This window comes from Nycticebus coucang, chromosome 20 (genome assembly GCF_027406575.1).
Source record: "Nycticebus coucang isolate mNycCou1 chromosome 20, mNycCou1.pri, whole genome shotgun sequence".
Classification (NCBI taxonomy): Eukaryota; Metazoa; Chordata; class Mammalia; order Primates; family Lorisidae; genus Nycticebus; species Nycticebus coucang.
Genome location: NC_069799.1, coordinates 56,189,140 through 56,213,686, shown reverse-complemented (window position 1 = coordinate 56,213,686; position 24,547 = coordinate 56,189,140). Strand labels below are relative to the sequence as shown.

Below are 24,547 nucleotides of genomic sequence, written 5' to 3'. Positions count from 1 at the left end.
GTAAATATGTATAAATTCTATTTTGTAAAATTAAAACCATTCCAGGCATTTTTAATGATGAAGTCTTTGTAGTCAACGTATCGTGTTAATATACCGTATACATTATTTGTGGAATTACTCACTATGGAAAGGGATATATACAGGTATTAATATTATATCATAGGGGACTCAAATGACACTCCTGATTATTAGGTAATAGGACGTGAGTTCTTAAAGTCTTACCTATGACAATTATGAAGAGCTTCGCTGAACCACCAAAACTCAGCTATCCACTCTCATTTTTGACCAAACCACATAAAACTGCTCACATAATTAAAGACTTAAAGACTACCAGTAGCAATTCAACATTTTATTCTAGCTTATACTAGTCATTACTACATTTTAATCAATTAAGCTAAATAGCATTGGCGTTTAAAAAGATACAACTGATGTGTTAAAATAGTTTAAGATAAAACATTGAATTTTGGGTGGCACCTGTGGCTCAAGGAGTAGGGTGCCGGTCCCATATGCTGGAGGTGGCGGGTTCAAACCCAGCCCCGGCCAAGAAAAAAAAAAAACATTGAATTTTATCAAAAGTAACCAATGGATTCTACTGTGGAGAGAAAACGAAAAATGCAAAATAGTCAAAAAATTCAAAAGGAAAATTGTGGGAGGAGGAGTGTGATAACAGTGCTAATGGTAATTATTTCTTATTTTTATTTTTTAATAAGAAAACAAAAAAACATTTTTGTTTTGTTTAAACCCATAAACGTGGCGACAGAAGAGAAAAAAGGCTCTGGAGATGGACTTAGGCATGGTCTATATCTTCAGACTCTCTAGGACAAACCTACACAAAGTAGTGTTTGAAAATAAATTCACAGACTGATACATATCTGTAATAAATAAACTACGCTACTAAGAATATTAATAATACCAATAATAATACCTGGCCAGGGTTTTGAAATGGTAATGGTTCTGACTGACGTTTTGCAATAAGGAAATATCGTAGCCTTGAATTTGGAATGCCGAGCTGCAAATCAAGAAGAGTAGTTACTACGGAAATTAAAGATGTTTGCACTAACTTTAGCACTTAGTAAAAAACTCATAGATGTATCCATTTAGCTTCTGCCAGAGCAAAAGCTGCTACTGACTGATAGAAGACTTCTGGGTAGCAAATTCTAAACCTGTTAAGCCTCTGCTCTGTACGTTTATTTGAATGAGGTAAAGACAGACTCTAATAATGTGTCTGTCAGTCAATTTCATTTTACATTTCCCAGGTAAGAAGTAAAATGGACACAGTCAACTCTCAGTTATCCAGAACTCAAGCAACCCACACACTCAAGCAACTGCCACGTGACCCAGCCAAAAAACAATCACGGTTTCAACTTGGTGTGCCTTAGTCAGTCAGCCCACACTTTGCGCATTGCTCTCACAGAGCCATGTGTTCTCTGTAACAGATTTACATATTAAAGTGTGTTACTTGGAATTAAAAAAAAAAATATGGTAGTGAAGTTGAAAAGTGTATGGACTGCCTTTTATCTGAAACTGTACTGTACACTCCATTCACAAAGCTGTTTTATAAATAGTAAAACTATGTTACAGTAAGTGAAGTCTGTCTTTATTTGTCTTAATTTACTCTTAATTAATATATTTAAATATTAATATCAAATCAATACAGAGTTTATGGTATGATGTGGTCTGGTATGGAGTGTAGAATTAGTTAGGTCTATTTTTAATAGTAACTCTCAAATGACAGGAAACATTTGTCTGGAATCTAACAATCCCCATGAGTACCGAGTAATGAAGAGATTACTATACTTTGATTTCTTATATATGAAATGGAAGCAATGTTTCCAATTTAATGTTATGACCCCAAAACGGTAATTTAAAAATTGTTATATGTTCATTTTACTTTCACTTTTGATTATTTTTAAACAATTTATTAAATTATTAAATTACAGCACACCTACTTTGGAAATTTCACGTATTTCAAAATATACTATTCTTTATTCTCCAAAAGAAAAATACATTCTTTATGACCTTCAAGCTATATAACTGTTTCATAAAACATATCTAAATGTATCTATATGTATGTACTACATTCTTTAGAAAGTAAGACCCACATCTGAACTAACTTTAAAATAGAGCCATTCTGTTTATTGAATCAAATTTCATCAGGGGAAACAATTCTTTAAATTATAACTTATGCAAGGGTTTACAATTGTGGTACCTACAGAGGTTGGAGATAATAGAAATTCCTGGTACTGAAAACCACAATTTTCCATTGTTTGTATTAACAGGTCTCTGAAAAAGTAAGAAAGAAAACAACAAAATCTTTCACTCTTTACTTGGAAATGGGTTCTTCTTTAAAAATTGTAAATAAAACTTTAAGTGACAAATGTAATTCTACTCAACTTGTTTAGAAGGACAATGATCCTAAGTCTGTACTAAGTCTAGCACTTGAGAAATTATGTTTAATAAAAAGATATAAATATTTCTCTATTACAAATAAAGCTGCCAGACACATTATCCAAATTCATGAAAGTTAGAATCACTAACCTATAGCACTCAGATGGGTCTTTTTCTCCAGCTAGCTACTCTCTGAAAGAACCCTGACAGCGGGCTGCTTCTTGCATACAACTTCAGAAAACGCTTGTCAACAGGTTCATGTTTTACTGAAAATATTCGTACTATAAAAGAAATGGGCACTGATAATTAGAGACTAAAACTGACAAGTAGCACGCTCACTAAAGTGAGTGCTCATCCTAAAAATGGTCAACTTTGTCAAAACAAATTGTAAATGCTTTATGTGATTAGTCAAAATCAATACTAAGGAATAAAATATATAACACATAAAAAATGTCAGAATATATGCATTTATTTTTAAGATCTTTATTTCACAACAGTTCCTTCTATAAAACACACCAAGTCTAAGATGTATGCAAGACAAATAAATGTTGTTACCTTGTAGAAGACACCTCAAAACCTTTAACATTTTCTAAAAGAATATACTTCGGTAATTTCCGTAATCTACAAAAAAAAAAAAAAAAAGATGGGGTGGGGAATTCTAAATATCTCATTGCTAGCAAGTAAAAAGTAGAAAAAATCATCTCTTGTGGTAAATATTAAGTAAGTCATTTTCTGAACTCTCTTATATAAAGGAATTTTAAAAAGGCAACAACTTATAGTTTTTTCATTTTTCCTAAAAACATGGCACACTTGATAAAGTTAACATTCAAAATGTTAAATTCTACTGAAGCTTAATTTCAAAACACAAGTCAGCACAGGGCCCCTGGACTGCACAGCCCAAAGTGCTGCCACTCACATGGAACGGCAGCTTCAGGGTTAGCGCAAGTTTTCAGGCCATGCCTGACAGCATGTTAGCAAATACTTCCATCAGCATCGTTTGCGTTGCTCCTGTGAGTAGAGGTAAGAGAGTTTAGCTACAGGCTCTAAGTTCCTGCCACTCACTGCAGCGGCAAGCATGGAACTGTGAAACACCTGCGTTACTATATGGAAGCACAGTATCTGAAGGGAGTACGTGTGAACTGCTAGTCTAGAAAATGACAAACAACACATTCTTCCAGACCCAGAGTGTTAAGTTTAAGGTAAGCTTGGGCAGGAATTTAAGTTTTACCTTGGGAGAATATCAAGAAAATATAAGAAGCTATTTGTCCTTGGATCAGTCATGTCACCCCGCAGGCCAATTCTAAAAGGGTAAAGAAAGCACAAAAAGAATCTTATATACAGATAACAAATCACTTTTTAAAGTTCTAAACTGAGGGAATTAAAGTAAATCGGTCCTTGCAAAAAACAAAAACACCTTTGTTGCTATAGAGAACAAACGCATTTATTCATTTAATTAAAAAGAAAAAAGTATTGTATATCCAATAAATTACACTTAAAAATTATTTTTCAAAACAATATGCCAAATGAAACAAAAAAAAGAACAAGACATCAATGAGGAATAAAACCAATTGCCTTCTTCAAAGCACTTTGTTCAAGAAAAATACACAAACTAGCTGAAAACACCTTTTGTTCTGCCTCAGGTGATACAAGAGTTAAGGTTAAGAGTACCAGTGTAAAGCTAATGCCATTCATGGTGACTAATCTAGGCAAATCAAAGTAGTAGGCAAGGTTCATAGTTGGACCTTGTCCAATGTAAATAGGAGAGAATTAAGCTGAAGACTTAGAAGCAGAAGTTGCAACTTGGTTAGACTAACCAGGGTCAAGATAGGTTATGTAAACAGGTAGCATTTGGGCTAGTAATTAGATCTATTTTTTTTTTTTTTTTGAGACAGAGGCTTACTTTGTTGCCCTTGGTAGAGTGGTGTGTCATCAAAGCTCAAAGCAACCTCATACTCTTGGGCTTAATCCTCTTGTCTCAGCCTCCCAAGGAGCTGGGACTACAGGCACCAACCACAATCCCACTATTTTTAGAGACAGGGTCTTGATCTTGCTCAGCCTGGTCTTGAACTCCTGAACTCAAGCAATCCATCCACCTCAGCCTCCCAGAGTGCTAGGATTACAGGCATGAGCCACTGTGCCTGGCCTTAGTAATCAGATCTTACAGTTATGATTCACAAGGATCTGCTCATCAAGGATCGAGCAGAAAGGAAGACTTGGATTGGGCCTGGGACCAGGGTTTAAAATTGTGCTTATTAGCTTCATAGCATTAAATAAGTTACTTGACATCACTTTTCAAAACTAACAGCAAGGCCAAAATCACCATGGATCTGAGGCTTAGCTAGGGGATTAGACTGGACTTGAACAGATTCCTCAGGAATCTTTGGTTCTTCTTACTCTATTCTTTCCTCTCAGAATTTCAAATGATATAAGTACAGAATCAGTTATTGCTGCTATCAGCAGCTGGAGTAGGGCTAATACAGGGTGGGGGTAGAGTAGGGAAGACACTGGGGCCAGCTGCAGTGACATATGACGTTTTCCAGTGCTGAGGCTGCACTCTGCTCTGTCTGTCCCACTCACTGTCCTTCACAGGCCACACCCCTGCTCTGCTTAGAGTCATCTTCACTTGGAACAGCCTCTGCCTCTCTGCTAAATTCCCAGTCTGACACAGCTCAGATGCCACCTCTGGAAGAACTTCCCCCTCCTGGTAAGCAGCAAGTCCTTTTCACCTGTGTTCTCACAGCGCTTTCAGCATTGTTTTATTACCTAGTGTATCGCATTTTAAGTAACTATTTGTCAGCTGTTCCATTAGACTGTAAGCTCCGTAAGGACAGGAACTACAGGATCTAAAACAATAAAGCAATGGCTAGCATGCGGATAAACAATAAAAACTTGGGAAATTAGCTTCCTAGAGAACTGTTTAAATCAAAACTTAGATGACAATTTACCATAAAATCTTAATTTGAGTTAGAATGTTCATTATAAATGACATTTCACTTTAAGTCCTATATATTAAAATAGGAGTACATAAAATTATTGATAAATCTTGGCTCTGATATTCTCCAATTATATAACCTTGAGAAAGTTACTAAACCTTTCTATTCCTCAGTTTTTCACCTCTAAAATAATAACAGCAATATCTAACCCTAAATCTGTTAAATTAAAAGGTACACCCATGTAAGACACTTAAAGGATTACTACTATTGCTATTATTTAAAATAAGTAAAAATACTATTAGTAAAAATATCTAAATAAATATTAATTAATCAAGATTTCATTTAGGATATAATTCCCTAAAACACATAGCCAAGTAAATACTATATAATTTTTAAAAGAATTTTAAGAAATGTAAAATACACAGTGCATGCTTGAATAGTTATAAAATTTCACAGGTAAGTAATTAAAGACTTGAACATTCACTATGGAAATACACACTGATTAAATTAAGTATTAAGAAGATATTACTAACTGCTCCTTAGTTTTAAAAAATTAAGGTAATTTAAGCCAGAAATAAGTGCTGTATCTTAGGAAGGTAAGGTCTCTTGTACTCTTTCATATCTTTTGACCAAATTTTTTTTTTTTTTTTTTGAGACAGAGCCTCACTATGTTGCCCTCAATAGAGTGCCATGGCGCCACACAGCTCATAGTAACCTCAAACTCTTGGACTTAAGCAATTATCTTGCCTCAGCCTCCCAAGTAGCTGGGACCAGAGACACCCACACAATGCCTGGCTATTTTTTTTGTTGTAGTTGTCATTGTTGTTTGCCAGGCCCGAGCTGGGTTTGAATCTGCCAGCCCCGGTGTATGTGGCTGGCTCCCTACCCCCTGAGTTACAGGTGCTGAGCCTTCGCCAAATAATTTTCCTCATCTGGTACTAATTGCTATTTCTTTTATGACTAAAATGATTAATTATAAATGCAAATAGATGAACAAAATTATGAAAAATTTCAAATCCATGAAAATGTAGCTGCTCCACTTCAAATTGTTCATGCTTGAAACTATAGTATTATTTGATTTAATGAGTCTTTCAAAAGTACTCTTCTCAACAGAAAAACACTTATTATACATACCTTGTGAATGGCTGGCACGGAGGGCTCATTAAAATCATATCGAAAGATAATCTGTCAAACTCTTCTCTTGTAATGCCCTAAGGAATGAACATCGGGGGTAAAAGAATATAAAAACTTGGAGAGAAAGAGGAGAAGGGAAATACTATCAAACTATAACTAAACATACCGGAAATTGTAACAGTTTATGTAACACAGTACTTTTCAAATCGAATTCAGGTAAGATAACTTTGCACAGCAATCTGGTGAATTAAATGGGGGCAATAAACTGAAGCTATGAGAAAAGAAGTCACTTCCTTCCTTTCCTGGTTCCAGACCCAGCCGGAGCAGAGCTAGAATGTAGTTTCCTGGATTATAAGCACTTCTTTCCTCTGTGAGACTCGAGTATAATACTGCTGTTTTCTGGAGTAAACATGGAGAACCTTATTTTATAATTAATGATTTTTGGCATAAGGGTAGAGAAAATTTTAAAATATCTATCAATCATATTTTTTATTTAGTTAATGTGATATATTGACCAGTCAACATCCCTTTTCATGTATGTTTTAATGTATCACCAAATAGAAAAAGGCCTCATATTGTTAACCACAATTATTTTATTCTTTTGCAGTTGTATGCAAAGAACTTCAAAAGATTGTAGGCAAGATTAATCAAAATAATCCCTAATGGAATAAGCTGGAAAATATGCTATTTTGATCCTTTTTTTTAATACATATCAGAAGATGAATGCAGAGAAGCAGGAGTCGTGGGTCTGCCAACTCTGACTAAGCAGGCTCAGAGCACATCTTCAGCCAGAAATTTAAAGAGGTCAGCCCAGAATTACAACCTTTCTCATCGTAATCCACTTCTAAGAAGTTCAAGCACATGAGCACTAAAGCAGCAAAAGCTTTACTCTGGGTTCTGGAGAGAGTGGGTTAACCTGATAGCTGTCTCCATTGTATTAAAGGTTGGAATGTGCATGTCTGTCAGTTTTTGATCATAGGATTTTTAAATAATGTAAGATACATTTGTAAAATGGAATTAAAATTAAACATAGAAAATTTCCCCCAAGCACTTCTGGAATCCTTGGTTCTCAAGAAAGCAATTTGAAAATTGTACACGGAGCATTGTATGGGGCCTGGCATTAGACAGCACCTCATGTTCAATAGTTTGTCCACACAGGGCCACTGTGATAAGGAACTGGACACAGATGGATTACAGCTAAATTTCTAACACTAAAGTAAAATTAAAATGATAATCTTTTATAGCAATTATACTACGAGTAGCCTACATCTAGAATCTAAAGGAATTAAACAGAGTCAACTGTCTCTAATATAGACACTAAAAACAATCACGGTTTTAAAGGATCTTTGAAAACAGTGATTTTTTTTTAAGGTTGTTTTTTTGTTTTTTGTTTTTTTTTTTGTAGAGACAGAGTCTCATTGTACCACCCTCCGTAGAGTGCCTCAGCTTCCCGAGCAGCTGGGACTACAGGCGCCCGCCACAACGCCCGGCTATTTTTTTGTTGCAGTTTGGCCGGGGCCGGGTTTGAACCTGCCACCCTCGGTATATGGGGCCGGCGCCCTACTCACTGAGCCACAGGCGCCGCCCACAGTGATTTTTTTTTTAATAGCATAGGCCAAATGATAAGGCAGGTATGCACAAAATAATCACTAAATTGGATGATTCACAGCTTAATTTAATCTGGCATTCTAGGTCAATGAATACATACTTGGGTTCAAGAAAACAGTCATGAAGATACATGAGTTATCTGTAATGATTCAATATTTTAAAGGTAATGGAAATTTATTCTTTTTCTATGATATGGCCATAAAAACTAATAAAAACACTTTTGCTTTCATACAACATTAGATCACATCAGTGGGGTATCAATGTTTATTCCGTGCTCACTGGCAGCTGGAGCTGTCCTGACGTCCGTCTTATTGCCTCTTCTCTGAGGAAGTTTCCTCACTATCCTAACACTTAATTTTCATTTAACTTTTAGAAAGAACTTGGTAGACTGGAAAACAACTTTTGATTATTTTATTGCACTTCTAGTAGTTAAAGAGAACTACTATTTTTATAATATTCAGCCATCCTACCCAAGGCCACAGTACATTTTTCAAAATCTTTCAAGTCTTTTTTACTCCCATGTGAGGCACATAGATTTCTTGTTAAGGTTTTTCTAACTTTTGTGTTGTTAATAAAAATAGGAACTTCCTTCTATTTTCTAACAAGTTTTTATTTGTACATAGAAAGTATTGGCTATATTTTTATAACTAGCCTCCTTACTAAATGCACTAATTATTCCTCATGCTATTTTTAGTTAACTTGTTTCTATTTTTTTTAGGTATATTCAATCATGTTTTTCAATTCTTATTTCTATTTATATAGTATTTTGTGTGAGTACATACAAAACAGTCACAGCAATATTAAGTAATAATGCTAATGGTGGGCATTCTTGCCATGTTCATTATTTTTTTATAATGCTTTTAAAGTTTTGCCATTTAGCATGTTATGGGATTTGGAAAGGTGTGTGTGTGCGTGCGCATGCATGCACATATGTGAACATGTGTTTAAATGCAAATATAAACATACATACTCACTCATTTCCCCTCCCCCTCCGGATACATATCTCTCCAAAAGTCAATTATGTATATAAAAACAGTAAGCAACCTATATATGAAGGTAGCAGTTATTGTCCCTAATTTTATTGAGAGATTGAAAACACTCAAAGAAATCTTATTCTGTAGTATGTAAGCAAGTATTCAACAAGATCTTGAGTGGATATTTCCTATTATTTCCTGCCCTATGAACCTATGAACTCTCATGGTACTTAACACATTTGTACTCATGACAATTAGAACTTTCTTTCTTTCTTTTTTTTTTTTTTGCAGTCTTTGGCTGGGGCCAGGTTTGAACCTTCCACCTCTGGTATATGAAGCCAGAACCCTATTCCTTTGAGCCACAGGCGCCACCCAACTTTCTTGAGGATTATATTAATTCCCATTATAAAGTAACTTTCTCTGACTCTTAAATGCTTTTTGCCTTGAAATCCATCTTACCTAATATCAGTTTTGAAACCCATTACTCTTTATTAGCAATTTCCTGTTATGTATTTGATTTTTAGGTACAACATATTCATTAAACCATGTTCATAAATGAATTCACAGTATTTCAGAGTGCCCATTATATGCCAGGCATCGTGCTAGGTCTGGGAATACAACAATGAACAAACCAGATAAGGTTTCTGCCCACTTAACATTTACGTATAGTTATACCCTAGTGATTAGCAATTTCCCATTCGCTCCCTAGATAATTTACTGATTGTAATTTATTACTAGTTATCATTATAACTGAAAGGTCCTGTTTTTTTCTTAGAAACCTATGCATAATTTTTCCAGCCTGACCCTAGGCAATTACAAGGGCTTTCCAAGGCAGGCCTCATGGGGCAGGCTGGGTACCCAGCTGGTCATCACAGTCCCTGAAGGGAGCTGCAGCTAAGGTCTCAGAGGCCCAGCCAGCTGGTCATACTCTTGGCACATCTGTATTCCTAGTCCCCAAGGCTTCATTCCTAGGTCTCCTTATCTGAGATCTAGGACAGAAGTTCTCTGCCAAGGCCCCCTAATGCAGAGAGGAGGAGGAAACCTTGCAGACACTTTTCTCGACTCTCAGTCCCCAGCACCTTTCCACTCCTAGTCCTCTCTCTTACCATCCCCTGAGGGCCAAGGGCTCCCTTAACAATGAGGGGGCCCCCATATCTGCACTGATCCACAGGGAAATGGGACAGAGGGAAGGGGCATTTTCTCTGATTTTAGACTCTAGCTAATACCATCACAGTAAGTGAATAAAGGCTCAACTTCATTTTAGCTTGTTGCTTTAATCAGCTACTTTGACCCCTGGTAACTTAGCTCTCTCTTTCCCAGCTCTGCTAAGCTCCTAACAATAATACTTTAAAATGTCCTAAAAGCACAGGTATATTGCACATTTTCTGGATGAAGCACACAACGATGTAACCTACTTTTATGTACCCCTATGATTAATCTGAAATTAAAAAAAAGTCCTAAAAAACTGATAGCTTCATTTATGTGCTATAGACATATGTTTTCGGCCCCAGCCCTATTCCAATCATGTTATTATTTCTACACAACAAAGCATTACAACACTTCCACCCCATTTTCCAACAAAACTTCTTTCCTAACATAGCAGCTTCATTCCTGGGCTTTCTTACTTTATTCTCCTCGTGGTTGCTGGATGAAGTGATTGAGTCATATTTTCCAGAAGGACTCATCGTCCATGAGTTGAGGCAGGTTTCATTTTAGGAAATTTTCGTGTATTTCTGTTAATATTTTCTGGTCCCTTTGATTCATTCTCTTCTTCAGAGGCACTCCTCTATTTATTGTGGATCACTCTGTCCTCAGCCATCATTTACTCTGCAATATTCTGATCTGGGTTCCTTTCCCTTTTGTCTTTTTCAAAACACTCCGGAGTCTTTTTCAAAACACTCCGTCCTTCATGACCCTGTTTATGGCACGGTCATTTTAGTTTTTGCTTCTCTGACATGACTTTCATTTCTATACTGATTTTATTTTTCTCCTCCGTTTTTTTCCAGACCTCTGATGCTTTTCAGTTCCTACTCTCTGATCACTACTTTGTGAGCTGTTACACATATGTGAGTACTTGAGTTAAAGATATGTTTTACCTAATGCTTAAAGCTCATGGAGACTGCTTAACATCATTTTTGTTACATTTCCTGCTTTTGTTTTTAATGTTTCTTACCTCTATTAAAAAATAATATTTTGCCAGATGGGGTGGCTCATGCCTGTAAACCCAACAATTTGTAATATCAAGGCAGAAAGATTGCTTGAGATCAGGAGTTCAAGATCACCCTGTACAATATAGCAAGATCCTGTCTCTACAAAAAGTTTGAAAAAAAAATTAGCTATGCATTGTGGCATGCACCTGTAGTCCTAGCTACCCAGGAGGCTAAGATAATAGGGTCACTTGAGTCCAAGAGTTCAAGGCTGCAGTAAGCTATGACCATGCCACCGCACTCCAGCCTAGGTGACAGACCAAGACCCTCTCTCTTAAAAACACACACACACGGGCGGCGCCTGTGGCTCAGTGAGTAGGGCACCGGCCCCATATGCCAAGGGTGGCGGGTTCAGGCCCAGCCCCGGCCAAACTGCAACCAAAAAATAGCCGGGCGTTGTGGCGGGCGCCTGTAGTCCCAGCTACTCAGGAGGCTGAGGCAAGAGAATCGCGTAAGCCCGAGAGTTAGAGGTTGCTGTGAGCCGTGTGACACCACGGCACTCTACCCGAGGGCGGTACAGTGAGACTCTGTCTCTACAAAAAAAAAAAAACAAAACCACACACACACACTTTCTAAGTATGTTCTCAAACTGATTCCTTTCTAATTGTTATTCTTTTTACTAACAGAGGCCACTTGAGTCTAGGGATTTGCTAAAAGCAGAGGTGAAGTACGGCAGCTTCTATTCAGGTACTTTGTTGTCACACTGTTGCTGTAAGAACCTGCTGAGTCCTATCACCTGAGAACACGCCTCTGTCCCTAATAGGTTCTAACATACAAGATGAGCAGAATGTCTACGGAGGCTGCAATGAAGCTTTCAGTCTAGTGATTTGGTTTTTGTTTTTCATGTCTCTTCTTACTTTGAATAACTACTAGAAAATAATTACCGGGTATGTTTTTCTCTTTTCCCTTACCATTCTTCCCTTCATTATTCTTCACCTGACACTCAGGAGGGGTGCATGCAATTTTGCCGTTCTCTAATTCTGTACTATTTCTGTTGCATTGGACACTATTGTTTGCAGTTTTCTTTTTTGTTTTGGCTTATGGCTAAATTCTGTCTTCACAGATAATGGTTTTCCATTCTCTCTTTTGCCTTTTTATTTTAATTTCTATTAGAAAAAGGAATGAGTCCTAGAATACGAATATCTTTATTATGCCACATTCAATCAGAAGCCCCAAAGGAAACTAATTACTAGTCCAATCTTTGCACTAAATAGTAACTTTCCTGAGACAAAGACTGCATTTTAGTTATATCTGCTTTCCTCTAATGGCTCAATGCCTTGCATTAAGTAAATGTTCAAATAATCACTATATGTTGTTATTTAAAACTTAAAATCCCTAATGCTTCCTATTACTCCTAAATTCTCCATTAACCTTCTATCTTCTTTCTCAAAAGACCCTCAATGTAGCTGAAATGTATTTGACTTACACACAATACACTCTTTCCATTTCAGAGTTCATCATAAAGACACAGACAGAGGCAACATGTATTAAGGGAAAAATTAAAACAGGTAGGAAATCTGGCATTTATGACAACATTAATGAATCTGGACAACCTATGCTAAGTGAAAGAAGCAAGGGACAAAAAGACAAATACTGCATAATATCACTTCTACATGAAATCCAAAGAAAGTAGAGCTCATAGAAACAAAGAGCAAAAGTTGGGGAAGGCAGGGAAGGGGAAATGCTGGCCAAAGAGTACAGAGCTTCAGAGAGGAGGAGTCAGTTTGAGAGATCTATTGTACAGTACAGTGAATATAGTTAATGTATTTTGTACTCAAAAATTACTAATAAAGTATATCTTAAATATTTTCATAACAAAAAATGGTGAGAACGTGAGGTGATGGATTTGTCAATTAGCTTGAGTTAAACATCTCACAAAGTACACATATGTACATTTATCAAAGTATCACACTCTGCACCGTACATATACACAACTTTTGTCAACTATTCCTTAATAAAAATAAAGTAAAATAAGATGTAGGAAAAGATGGTCTTTTTTCTTATAGACAGCACTTAAATGAACTCATTCTCCTCTCACCTGAGCGGGAGGTGCCTCCCTCCATTCTTCTTTCTTTTTTCTTTTTTTTTTTTTTTTTTTGGCCGGAGCTGGGTTTGAACCTGCCACCTCCGGCATATGGGGCCGGCGCCCTATCCACTTGACCACAGGTGCCACCCCCCATTCTTCTTTCTTTCTAGCATTATACACAGATACTACAATTCATCAGCATCTATTAAAACTGGCAATGAAATATACTGACTGCTAGAAAGAACAAACATAGAAACGTTGTCCTAAATCCCCCAAACTCCTACTGGCATGCAGTTGAGAATCCCAATAGGTCCCCAGGAATATATCATACATCAGAGTTTCTCTTAGAAAGTAAAACAGAAAGAGAGAGTAGATTGCTGAAGGTCAGAGTGCTTTACTGAGTTTGTTGTTGGCATTTTGTTTAGGAAGAAGCTCTAGCTAAAGTGGGCATTAAGTTGCATCTATTTTTAAATATTAATTGAGATTTAAAATTTTTAAATAAGATAACTACTGCTACCACATTCAATATTACAGAAATTTTGGAGAGTTAATTCAAAATAATACTTACTACTGGGCATCTTTCCTCTGACCATGAATATTCTTTTGTCCTAACTTCATGATGAGAAGACTAGACTGACTACAGTTTGCTATGATGTTTACAAAATGCACTGCTATTTTTCACTGTAAAGATGATATATCCCCATTAATACTCATCTCTATGATATTCATGGGAAAAAATTCTGATACTAACATAAATGTTCTTCGACATATAACACTACTTTCTCCCACAATTGGGTAATGTTCCCGTTTTTTACTGGCTGAAAAAAAAAAACAAAACCTTAAATTTGCAAATGTAGTATATCCATACAAAGAAATATCATTCAGTTATAAAAAGAAATTAAATGCTAATACATTCTACAATATGGATAAGCTTAAAAACATTACATTAAGTGAAAAAGAAAAAGTCAGACGAGAGACCACATGTTATGTGAGTCCATTCATATTAAGTGTACAGAATACTCAAATCCATAGAGATAAAAAGTATATTAGTGGTTGCTAGAGTTTGGGAAAAGTAGAAATAGGAAGTGATTGCTAATGAGTACAGTACATTTTAGGGTATTGAAAATGTTCTGGAATTACAAAGTGATTATTATTATACAACTTTATAAATATACTAAAAAGCACTGAATTAGTCACTTTAAAATGGTGGACTTTATGGTATGCAAAGTATATCTCAATTATTCAAATAAACAAATTTATGAGACCTTTGCTTCTGTGCATAAAGGAGTAAATTCTCAGGAACTTACTCTCCTATTAAAATTAAAAAAAAAAACCTAAAAAATTGGATTCTTGTTTTTATTTTCAGATATTAGGCCACAGGCAATGCAGATACTATCAATCAGAGATGGGAAAAAATAGCTTTCTGCCATAGTAACAATTTTTAGATAGTAATGAAGAGAGAAAAACCCCAAACACAAGTTAGTAATCTATACAAATTAAAGAGAGAGACCAGAGCTCAGTGCGGTACAGTTAACCAGGTTGAGGGCAAAGTAGCAGACAAATGCTCCACAGGAAATCTGCAAAGCAGGCCCTTTGAGTCTCTTGATGGGTATCGATCTGTACATGTACTAGTCAGAATGCCATGAGGAAGAGCAAAGAAGAACTACTGGGAAAAAGAATAATTATTGGGCAACTATAAGCCTAATGGTTCCTAGATCTCACGTATAGCTGGAATTGCTTAAGTTATCAGCAAGTCTTTAGCAAGTATGATGCTACTATTCATTTCTTTGCTTAGATCTAGTAACATCTGCTTTATGAATTTCAGAGGTCCTGTGTTAGATGCATATGTATTTAGAACTGTTATGCCTTCTCGTTGAATTGCTGCCTTCCCCATTGTGTAATGACCATCTTTACCTTTTTTTTTTTTTTTTACAATTGTTAATTTAATTGAAGTCTACTTTAGCTGATATAAGAATGGCTATATCTGTTTGCTTTTGGTTTGCATTTGCGTGAAATATTTTTTCCATCCCTTTCTCTTGAGTCTGTGTGAGTCCTTGTGAGTTAGACGTGTTTCTTGGAGACAGCATATATTTGGGATTGCGTTTCATTTTTAATCCATTCAGCCAATCTAAGATTTTTATGTGGGACATTAAGACATTCATGTTCAGTGTTAGTATTGATATGTGGGATACTGTTCTGTTCACAGGCATCAACCTGGCCAACTTTAAAATGAGGGAGAAAATTTTAACAAGCTGTAGGATGAAAGCAACAACTAAACTACAAAGGAAAACCCATCAGGTTAATAGCAGACTTCTCAGCAGAGACTTTACAAGCTAGAAAGAAAGGGAAGTTTTCTGAAATAATTCCAGAATACCACTACATGTTCATTAGAATGGCTAAAATTTAAAAGACTAATAGCAAGTGTCAGCAAGAATGTGAAACTTTGCACTATAATACTGACTGAGAGAATGAAAAATGGTAAAAACCTTTTGGAAAGGGTGGCGCCTGTGGCTCAGTGAGTAGGGCGCCGGCCCCATATGCCAAGGGTGGTGGGTTCAAACCTAGCCCCGGCCAAACTGCAACAAAAAATAGCCGGGCGTTGTGGCGGGCGCCTGTAGTCCCAGCTGCTCAGGAGGCTGAGGCAGGAGAATCATGTAAGCCCAAGAGTTAGAGGTTGCTGTGAGCCGTGTGACGCCACGGCACTCTACCCGAGGGCGGTACAGTGAGACTCTGTCCCTACAAAAAAAAAAAAAACCTTTTGGAAAACTATTGGTTTATTTTCTCATAAAGTTAAAGAAATTGACCACATAACCCAGAAATTCCTCTCCTATGTATTTATCCACAAGAAATGAAAACAAAGGTCCATACAAAGAATTAGACATGAATGTTCATAACAACTTTATTTGTAACGGCCCAAAACTAGAAACCACTTAAATGTTTATAATCATGTTAATAAGATATATATATTGCAGTGTATAATATTCCATTGTATGAAATAGTACTCAGCAATAAAAAGAGCAAACTACCCATATACACAACAGCATGGATGAATGAAAAAACCATCAATAATAAACCAAACCAATTACACTGGAAAGAATTACACTCTTATCACTGTGTTTATGATGTACTATAAAGAGAAAGTCCAGGGCGGCGCCTGTGGCTCAGTCGGTAAGGCGCCGGCCCCATATACCGAGGGTGGCGGGTTCAAACCCAGCCCCGGCCAAACTGCAGCCAAAAAATAGCCGGGCGTTGTGGCGGGCGCCTGTAGTCCCAGCTACTCGGGAGGCTGAGGCAAGAGAATCGCTTAAGCCCAGGAGTTGGAGGTTGCTGTGAGCTGTGTGAGGCCACGGCACTCTACCGAGGGCCATAAAGTGAGACTCTGTCTCTACAAAAAAAAAAAAAGAAAAAAAAAAGGAAAAAAAAAAAAAAAGAGAAAGTCCAATCTATAATAAAAGAAGGAAGATTAGTAGTTGCCTGGGTTAAGGCTGGAGACTGACAAAAATGGGACATTATAGAACTATTTAGTGATGAAAATGTTCTATGTCTTGATTGTGGTGGTCAAAACTCAAACTGTCTACTTAAAAGTTTAATGTTGCCACCAACAGAAACAAGCATTTAGAAATCAAATATATTCTTACATTTTAATCCTTTCTCTCAGAGACCAAAATATCAATCTCTCTGTCTAGGAATTAAAATACAAAAAGAGCATACTACCTTCTAATAAAATATAAAATGTTAACTTCTAACTTCTTTTTCCTAAACTTTTCTTAATTTATATATGACTTACATTCCTACTGAGTCACTAAAAACTAGTATTTGTCAATCACATTTTCCTTGCCTATATACATACTTGTTAAAATAATAATAATTACCTCAATTGTCTTGGCCAGTAGACGCGTCTGAGGAAAATTATACTTGTATACTTCATTAGCAACAGTGTTTACATCAATGGCAGCCACCACTTGTGCAGGTATCCCACTTTCTGCAAGGATAAATGGAATATCATAAAAAGAAAAGTCCTCAGAAAGAAAAGTCGATCACAGAAAGAAGTCAAAATAGCAGAATTTAGCAGTACATTTCCTCACTCCCTCATTTATCTAGCCAAATCTCAGATTGTTAATGGAGGGCTAGGAACGAGGCGAGAAGTGGAATATTTGAAGATGCAAGTCTGGTTCATCTCTCTGACAGCATTCCAATGCTAAAGATAAGATTTAAATGTATTAGTCCTGACCTCTTAAATTTGATTTCCTCCCTAATTCAGTAGCTGCTTATGAGTTGAACAGAAACTTTTCTTGAGTTAAAACAATCAAAAATAGGAAAATAAAGTATGCTCTTAAAAGACATATCATTTAGAACTTTACATAAATAAATTACTATTTGTTCTTCACTTTGTCACATTAATACAAAGCTACTTCATAATACCACTGAAAACGCTTTCAGAAGTTTTATTTTTTTTAAACTAACAGCTTTGCTGAGATATAATTCACATATCACAAAATTCACCCAAATAAAGGTTAGATGAGTTCTTTAATGAGGTCAAAAATGAATTGGTGTCAAAATGTAAAGGGTTTAAAAACAAAAAATTTAAAACTTTGGACAGCCCAGGAGAGAAATAAGAATAAGGAAAATAATTCTAAATTTTCCAAATGCTTTCAGATTGAAAGAATTCTAGCATATTTTTAAATGACTGTCAAAATTTTAACTCCGTATTAGTAGCTACTGCTATATTTTGTAATTACCACCCTCTTCACCAAAACATATATAAAGCCAATTATGAATATACTCTGTCCTAAATCAGGAGAAAAAGTGAAGAGTTTTAAAAAGAAAAGATTTGATACTTCTTAAGAAAATCATCAAAGAAAACATTACAATTACATAGTAGCTCCAAATAGTTACTTCTTTAATAACCACTTGCTGATTAATAGTTAGCTTAGCTTAGCCCAAAATCCAAAAAGGGAAAAAATTGGATGTGAGGATCTAAGGATCATGCAGATCACAGCAGAGAGGGCCAGGAGAAAGGCTCCCATGCTCAGAAGACATCACAACCTTACATTGAGACCTAGAAGAGAGAAAACAAGGGCACCAGCATCTCCACATAGCTGCTTACTAAGGGCCTGCAAGGCACAGGACCACTCAGTCAGCCCCAGTTACCCCAGGGATCTTACTGAATGGTAAGGTGCCCCAAGGCTTTGTATATGGTCACTGGGAGCTTTGAGCTCTACTTAGTAATACCATAGGGAGCCTCCGCTGAGTTTAAATTCAAGAGTTATTTGCCTTGGAACAAATTTAAAGTTACAAATGGTATCTTTGTCAAAGGCATGAGATCTTAGAACATAAATCAAGAAGGTTTCCAAACAAAAGAAGTATTAATAAATAAGGATCAATATATGCAAAAATCATAGAACTGTTATAATTTGGATCAAAAACTAAGCTACTATCAATTCCTGTAAGAGCTCAAAATTAAATAAACTTCATTGTACTATTTTACTGTTCCTTTAAATATGTTGTAATCAGCATGATGTGGGCTGCTCTGCCTTCCTTCTACACAGGCAGCACACTGGGAACGCCCTGGAGTTGGTGAACATGACTTTCATCTTTCTTCAGGCTGAGTGAAAACCCACAGCGATGTGCTAGATCTGTACCATAATCAATAATTAATTTTATGTTCTTGTATTATGTGCCTAGAGGTAATAAAAAAAAAAAACACAAAATGATCCAAACACTGATGACCTGAAAATTCCTTCTCAGAAAAGAATAGATTTTAAAGCCAATAAGCAAATACACTATTTGCATGGGTTGGTGTACATATTTTAAGATTGCTATAAAATTAGGGCCCATTGTGTAACCTAAAAAGTTACTTTCAAAAAGAGAAATGGAAGTTTAAAATATGACTGACACTAATTCAAACATGCCTTTTCAAAACAATCATTCAGGGGATACCGAAGTGTTTCTAAGGAAAAAGTTAAACTTACAAATAGCAATTTTAAAAAACAAGCCTGTCAGCTCTGTCAAAATCTTAACTTGTGCTCCAAAGACAAGTTGTCGTCATATTTTCTAAAATACAGTTTCAATCTGTAGTCTCTATAGTTCTCTACTTTCAAACTGAATACACAGATTTTTAAAATGCCTAACTAAAAATGTCAAAGTGAACATTCTCTAGAATTTTACCTCTGTGAGCTCCACCACTTAAGCAATCTCATAATAGTAATTCTCAAAGGGGAGAGAGAATCAAGACAAGGGACCTGTCAGGATCTTTTGGCAGAAGTAGAGGAAGGGGATGTGCTTCAGAACTCTGATCTATAATTTTGCCTGGATTTTATTCATGATATTTCAGTTACTTTTCAAGATTTCATATTTATCAATAGGAAGCATGGGTGACAAAAAGTGAGACATCATAGTTAAAGAAATACAGTATAAAGTGGAACACTTTATTCTTAGTAAAGCATCACAAGAATGGAGAAGCATGAATCCTGTGTACTCAATTTTGATATGAGGACAATTAATGACAATTAAGGACCCAGTGAGGAAGGGGGAAGTGGAGAGCAGAGAGAGAAAGAAGGAGGGAGGGGTGGGGAAAGGAAGAGCAGAGAGGGAAGGAGGGAGGGAGGTGGGGTCTTGGTGTGTGCCACACCTTTTGGGGGCAAGACAGATTGCAAGAGGGACTTTGTCTAACAAATGCAATCAGTGTAACCTGGTTTCTTGTACCCTCAATGAATCCCCAACAATAAAAAAAAAAAAAACTAAAAAAAGAAAGAAATATAGTATAAATTATTTTAAAGGTTTGTCAGATTGGTTCTATGTGGAAAGGATAAGAATACCACATTTCCATTTCTAGGAAGACTGAATTTTAGTTATATCAACGATTTCTACCACTTAGAAACGCCACCGAGAGGACACAGGTAATAAACAGGGTCCCAACTATGTCTCTTGTTTAAGTAGAAAGGACTCGCACATACACACCCTACATTTGACTAGCAATAATTTCCCTTCTTTTTTGGGTCACTCTTGGAAAAGGAAATAATTTCTGGTTGGTAATAGTGAAAGGTTTATAGTTTCACACTCTGCTTGATTTTCCTAAAGCTAAATAAAAACTTTAATTGCTCATGTGTATTAGGTAGTAAGAAATCAGTATTTTTAAATATATAGAATTAACCAACTCACTTTGCAATAAGATAAGGAAACTCGGGCTTTTTTTTAATTTCTTTTCCTAGTTTATCATTTACTTCTTGATCTGAACCTTCTATGGTTGCTCACAAAAATCACACCTGAGACAATCAGGTATGTTAACACTGACATCTAGTTGTAAAATGGAAGATGAGTTGAATACAAGGAATGAAAGTACTAAGCACAAACAGACAGAGAGGATTCTTCCCCCCACCTTCTTCCACACTCCACCCCACCCCAAAAAAACCTGACATTTTCCTTGGCAGAACTTTAGACAAAAAGCAATCACTAACCACGTTGTGCAGGGCCACACACAGGCTGCACAGCATTGTATTGTGTTTACTTCTTTTTTTTTTTTTTTAAACATACCTTCTTTTATTTTTGCAGTTTTTGGCCGGGGCTGGGTATGAACCGGCCACCTCCGGCATATGGGGCCGGCGCCCTACCCCTTTCAGCCACAGGTGCCGCCCTATTGTGTTTACTTCTGAGGATGCAGAACTCCTTTTCCATGAGCACACTTTGTCCCCAAAAAGTTTTATTTCTAAATATAGGTAGCTGAAATTACAGTTAACTCGAAATTCTCGAACAGCACCATTCAACAGAACTTTCTGTGATGATGGACATGTTCCTTATCTGTACTGCCCAATATTGTAGTCGCTACTAATATGTACTTATTAAGCACTTAACACATGGCTTATGCAACTGAGGAACTGAACTTTTAATCTAATTTCATTTTGAATAATTTAAATTTAAATGTATAAATACAGACAGTGGCCACGATACTGGGTAGCACAGCTCTATAATCACTGTGGTGGCCATCAACAAAAATCCTAGATGGAAGACATGTATACAACGTATAATGTTCAAATTGGACTATTCTGCTTTGATCATTACACATTGTATACATGTCTGGAAATATCACATGTATACCACAAATATATACATTTATTCTGTATCAGTTAACAGTGTTTTAAAAGTCTTTTGTAGTTCACTACTGTTCTCCAAACTTCTTAGCAGGATCTGGCTCCTATGTACCTGTTCAGCCTCCTCCCTTGACACAGCCAACCCAATCCCACTCTCTTCTAATTCACAGCCACCACACTCACACACTTAGAATTTCCCCACAGTTTTAACACCGAACTACCTACGGTGCCCCCATTCAGGACGTAATTTCTCCATCCTTGTCACACTGCCAGTGGTTTAAAGGCCTATCCTAGCCTGCCTATCCCCGACATAGTCTCTCTCTCTTGTTCCAGATCACTTTGACAGGCCACTCAGGCCTTACTCAGTTCAGGTGCGACTCCTCCAGGGGGCCTGCACTAAGACCACCAGTAAGAAGTCAATACCTGAGGATCTGTCACGTACTAGGCACTCTACTGAGAAGACAGATGTGTAGATATTAGGTTTTTACTTTGCCTGCATTTATCCCTTCTTTTCTGGCAACAGTTCGGATTTTCTTTCAGGATCTTACCTCATGTTCTGTCAAATGATTCAAATGGCCTCCAAGCCCCCATCCCTAGCTTCTAGGAGGGGAAGGGTCAACTGCCTGAGCCATTAAGAGTAGCCAGAGTGGTTTCAGGAGGGGCACACCACTCACAATAGGCACTTAGGCAACCCCTAGTTAGGAAAGTCCTAGTTTTTTGCATGCAACCATCAAGAGTTGCTTGATCTTTCTTATTGAGTTTAACTTTGGACAGATACAAGGTCAGAGGCTACTTCAGCCACCATGATGCAATAAAGGAAGAATGTGTGTGTGTGTGTGTGTGTGTGTGTATATATCCCCAAACCAGAAGGAACAAAGCTGAGATACGTGGAGAAAGACCTAGTTCTTGGTGGCATGATTCGAACTCCTGCTTTAAGCTCTACCCTAAACTAGGCCTCTATTTGGACTTGGTCAGTAGAAGGCTCCATATTTATCAACTTTTATGTATATAATGGGTGTAGTAGCATTCAAGTAAACACACACTAATATCATTTGTTCCCATGATGTAATGCATTTCAAATTCCAACTTGGCAAACGGAGCAGTACGAATGCAAAAGCCCTAGACTTACGGGTAATTAATAAACTATCATTTGCAAAATAGATGCACTCCTCTTGATCAAACACTCTCCAAGTGACCTAATTGATGTAAGAAAGCCAGAATTCTCCAAATTTAGAAGCATGGACTTCCTCATAGAGCTACCCAATTACCTATTTCTACATATGGATAATAAATATGACAAATATAGAGAAAGCTACTGATTTATCTCCAAGGTCTTATAAAAAGCACATAATATTTTCAGATGTATCATCTTTTCAATTCTTTAGACTGTACAAAATTCAAGTCCTAAAAGTAAAATGATTGAAATAGAAATTTTATTACAAGCAATTCAAAGATAAAGAATTTTATATGATCATACAATAGATGCTGAAGTTCATCAATAATAACAGGAATCCATACTAATCTGTTTTACATATTAGATTGGCAAATATTTAATAAAATGAATATCTAGGGCCAGCAAGGGTTTGAGAAAATGACCTTCCTTCATGTTGCCTGCAGCATAAATTGCTAAAATCCTTCCAGTATTAGAGCCAGCTACTCCACATCTGAAAATCTGTGTGAAGGAAAAGTCTGGATGAGTCTATAAGAATATACATGTTAAAAAAGATAATCCATATTTACTGACATGAAGAGATTTCTATATTTTTCACCACACTAAGCAAGTTACAGAATATCCTGTTCAGTAGCAACCCAAATTTGTGAAGTTTATGTGTATGTGTGCACACATTTAAGACAGTAAATATCAACAGAGGCTATCTCTTGGTGATTAAATTTGGAAGTAATTTTTCCTTCTTCCTTTCAACATTTTGAATTTTTTTTTTTTTTTGACCATGAGAATGTACTACTTTTATAACTGGCTAAAAGTAAACAAACAATAAAAACTATTTTTTATCTTGGAACAAAAGAATCCAATACTTCTCTTGGTTATGACCCTGAGAAATAACAAAAGGAAAGTAAGTAACAAGGACAGACAAGAAAGGTTTAGATAAATGCTCAAAACCATGAAGCTGGGGCCACTTCACGACACACACACACCAGTAATTATCATTGACTGCATTATTTTATCCCACCAAAATCAATAGCAATCAAAAGGAAAAAAGCACGAAGAATTAAGCTACTCTGTAGAAGTTTTTTAAAGATCAGCAATTAAGTAGTATATAACCAAAAATATAATGCTGAAAGCAACCTATTTACATAATTATAGAAGTCAAAGGATATAAACTATTTAAAGAGTTAAGAGAGAACACCAACATACGTGATCCAATCAATTATAGGTTTGAGCAACAAAAACTTTTAATCTGTTTTACAAAAATGTGGTTTAAATAATTGTGAAGGTTGTGTTACTCAGTTCAATGTAAGCATTTCACATTGTATACTGAAGCAATACCCTGAACCCCATAAATGCATCAATGTACAAAGTTATGATTTAATAATAATAATTTCAAAAAAAATGTGGTTTAGGGCGGCGCCTGTGGCTCAGTGAGTAGGGCGCCGGCCCCATATGCCAAGGGTGGCGGGTTCAAACCCAGCCCCGGCCAAACTGCAACAACAACAAAAAATAGCCGGGCGTTGTGGCGGGCGCCTGTAGTCCCAGCTGCTCGGGAGGCTGAGGCAAGAGAATCGCGTAAGCCCAAGAGTTAGAGGTTGCTGTGAGCCGTGTGACACCACGGCACTCTACCCGAGGGCGGTACAGTGAGACTCAGTCTCTACAAAAAAAAAAAAAAAAAAAAAATGTGGTTTAAGTGAATGATCACTCATGAATGGTTCATTGCTACAAAATGTTTACGGTGTTCTTTGCTGATGGTTTCTCATAATTTTACAAGGTGACAACTGCTGACATATTCATGAAAATTCAATGAAAAATTGAGAAGTGATATAATTACTAGTATTTTGTATCTAGTTAACTGAAATTTTAAAAAGATATGTAGAAATACAATTATTTAACATTTTTATATATAACATATGTAATAATTAAGTCATAATTATTCCCAAAATTAACCTATGAAAATCCTTTCTAAATTTGTCCTGTCATTCTGAGCCCTCTTTGCTTTATAATTAACTCTCCTTTAAA

The 24,547-nt window shown here is 36.4% G+C and overlaps 1 protein-coding gene across 5 annotated transcripts in view; it reads right to left on the bottom strand.

Annotated features, from left to right (window-relative positions):
* TRDMT1 (tRNA aspartic acid methyltransferase 1) overlaps nucleotides 1-24,547 on the bottom strand; it is a 46,858-nt gene that overhangs the window by 8,881 nt on the left and 13,430 nt on the right. Inside the window, exons 2-7 of one of the 5 annotated variants that reach the window (XM_053573178.1) lie at nucleotides 17,143-17,252; nucleotides 6,456-6,532; nucleotides 3,617-3,688; nucleotides 2,944-3,009; nucleotides 2,214-2,283; nucleotides 926-1,009 (exon numbers count right to left, since the gene is read on the bottom strand). In XM_053573178.1, coding sequence (XP_053429153.1) covers nucleotides 926-1,009; nucleotides 2,214-2,283; nucleotides 2,944-3,009; nucleotides 3,617-3,688; nucleotides 6,456-6,532; nucleotides 17,143-17,252 — 479 coding nt within the window. Of the gene's footprint in view, nucleotides 1-925; nucleotides 1,010-2,213; nucleotides 2,284-2,943; nucleotides 3,010-3,616; nucleotides 3,689-6,455; nucleotides 6,533-10,662; nucleotides 10,843-13,838; nucleotides 13,972-17,142; nucleotides 17,253-24,547 lie in introns of those variants that run through there. The other 4 variants (XM_053573182.1, XM_053573181.1, XM_053573180.1 and 1 more) reach the window with 4 other exon arrangements.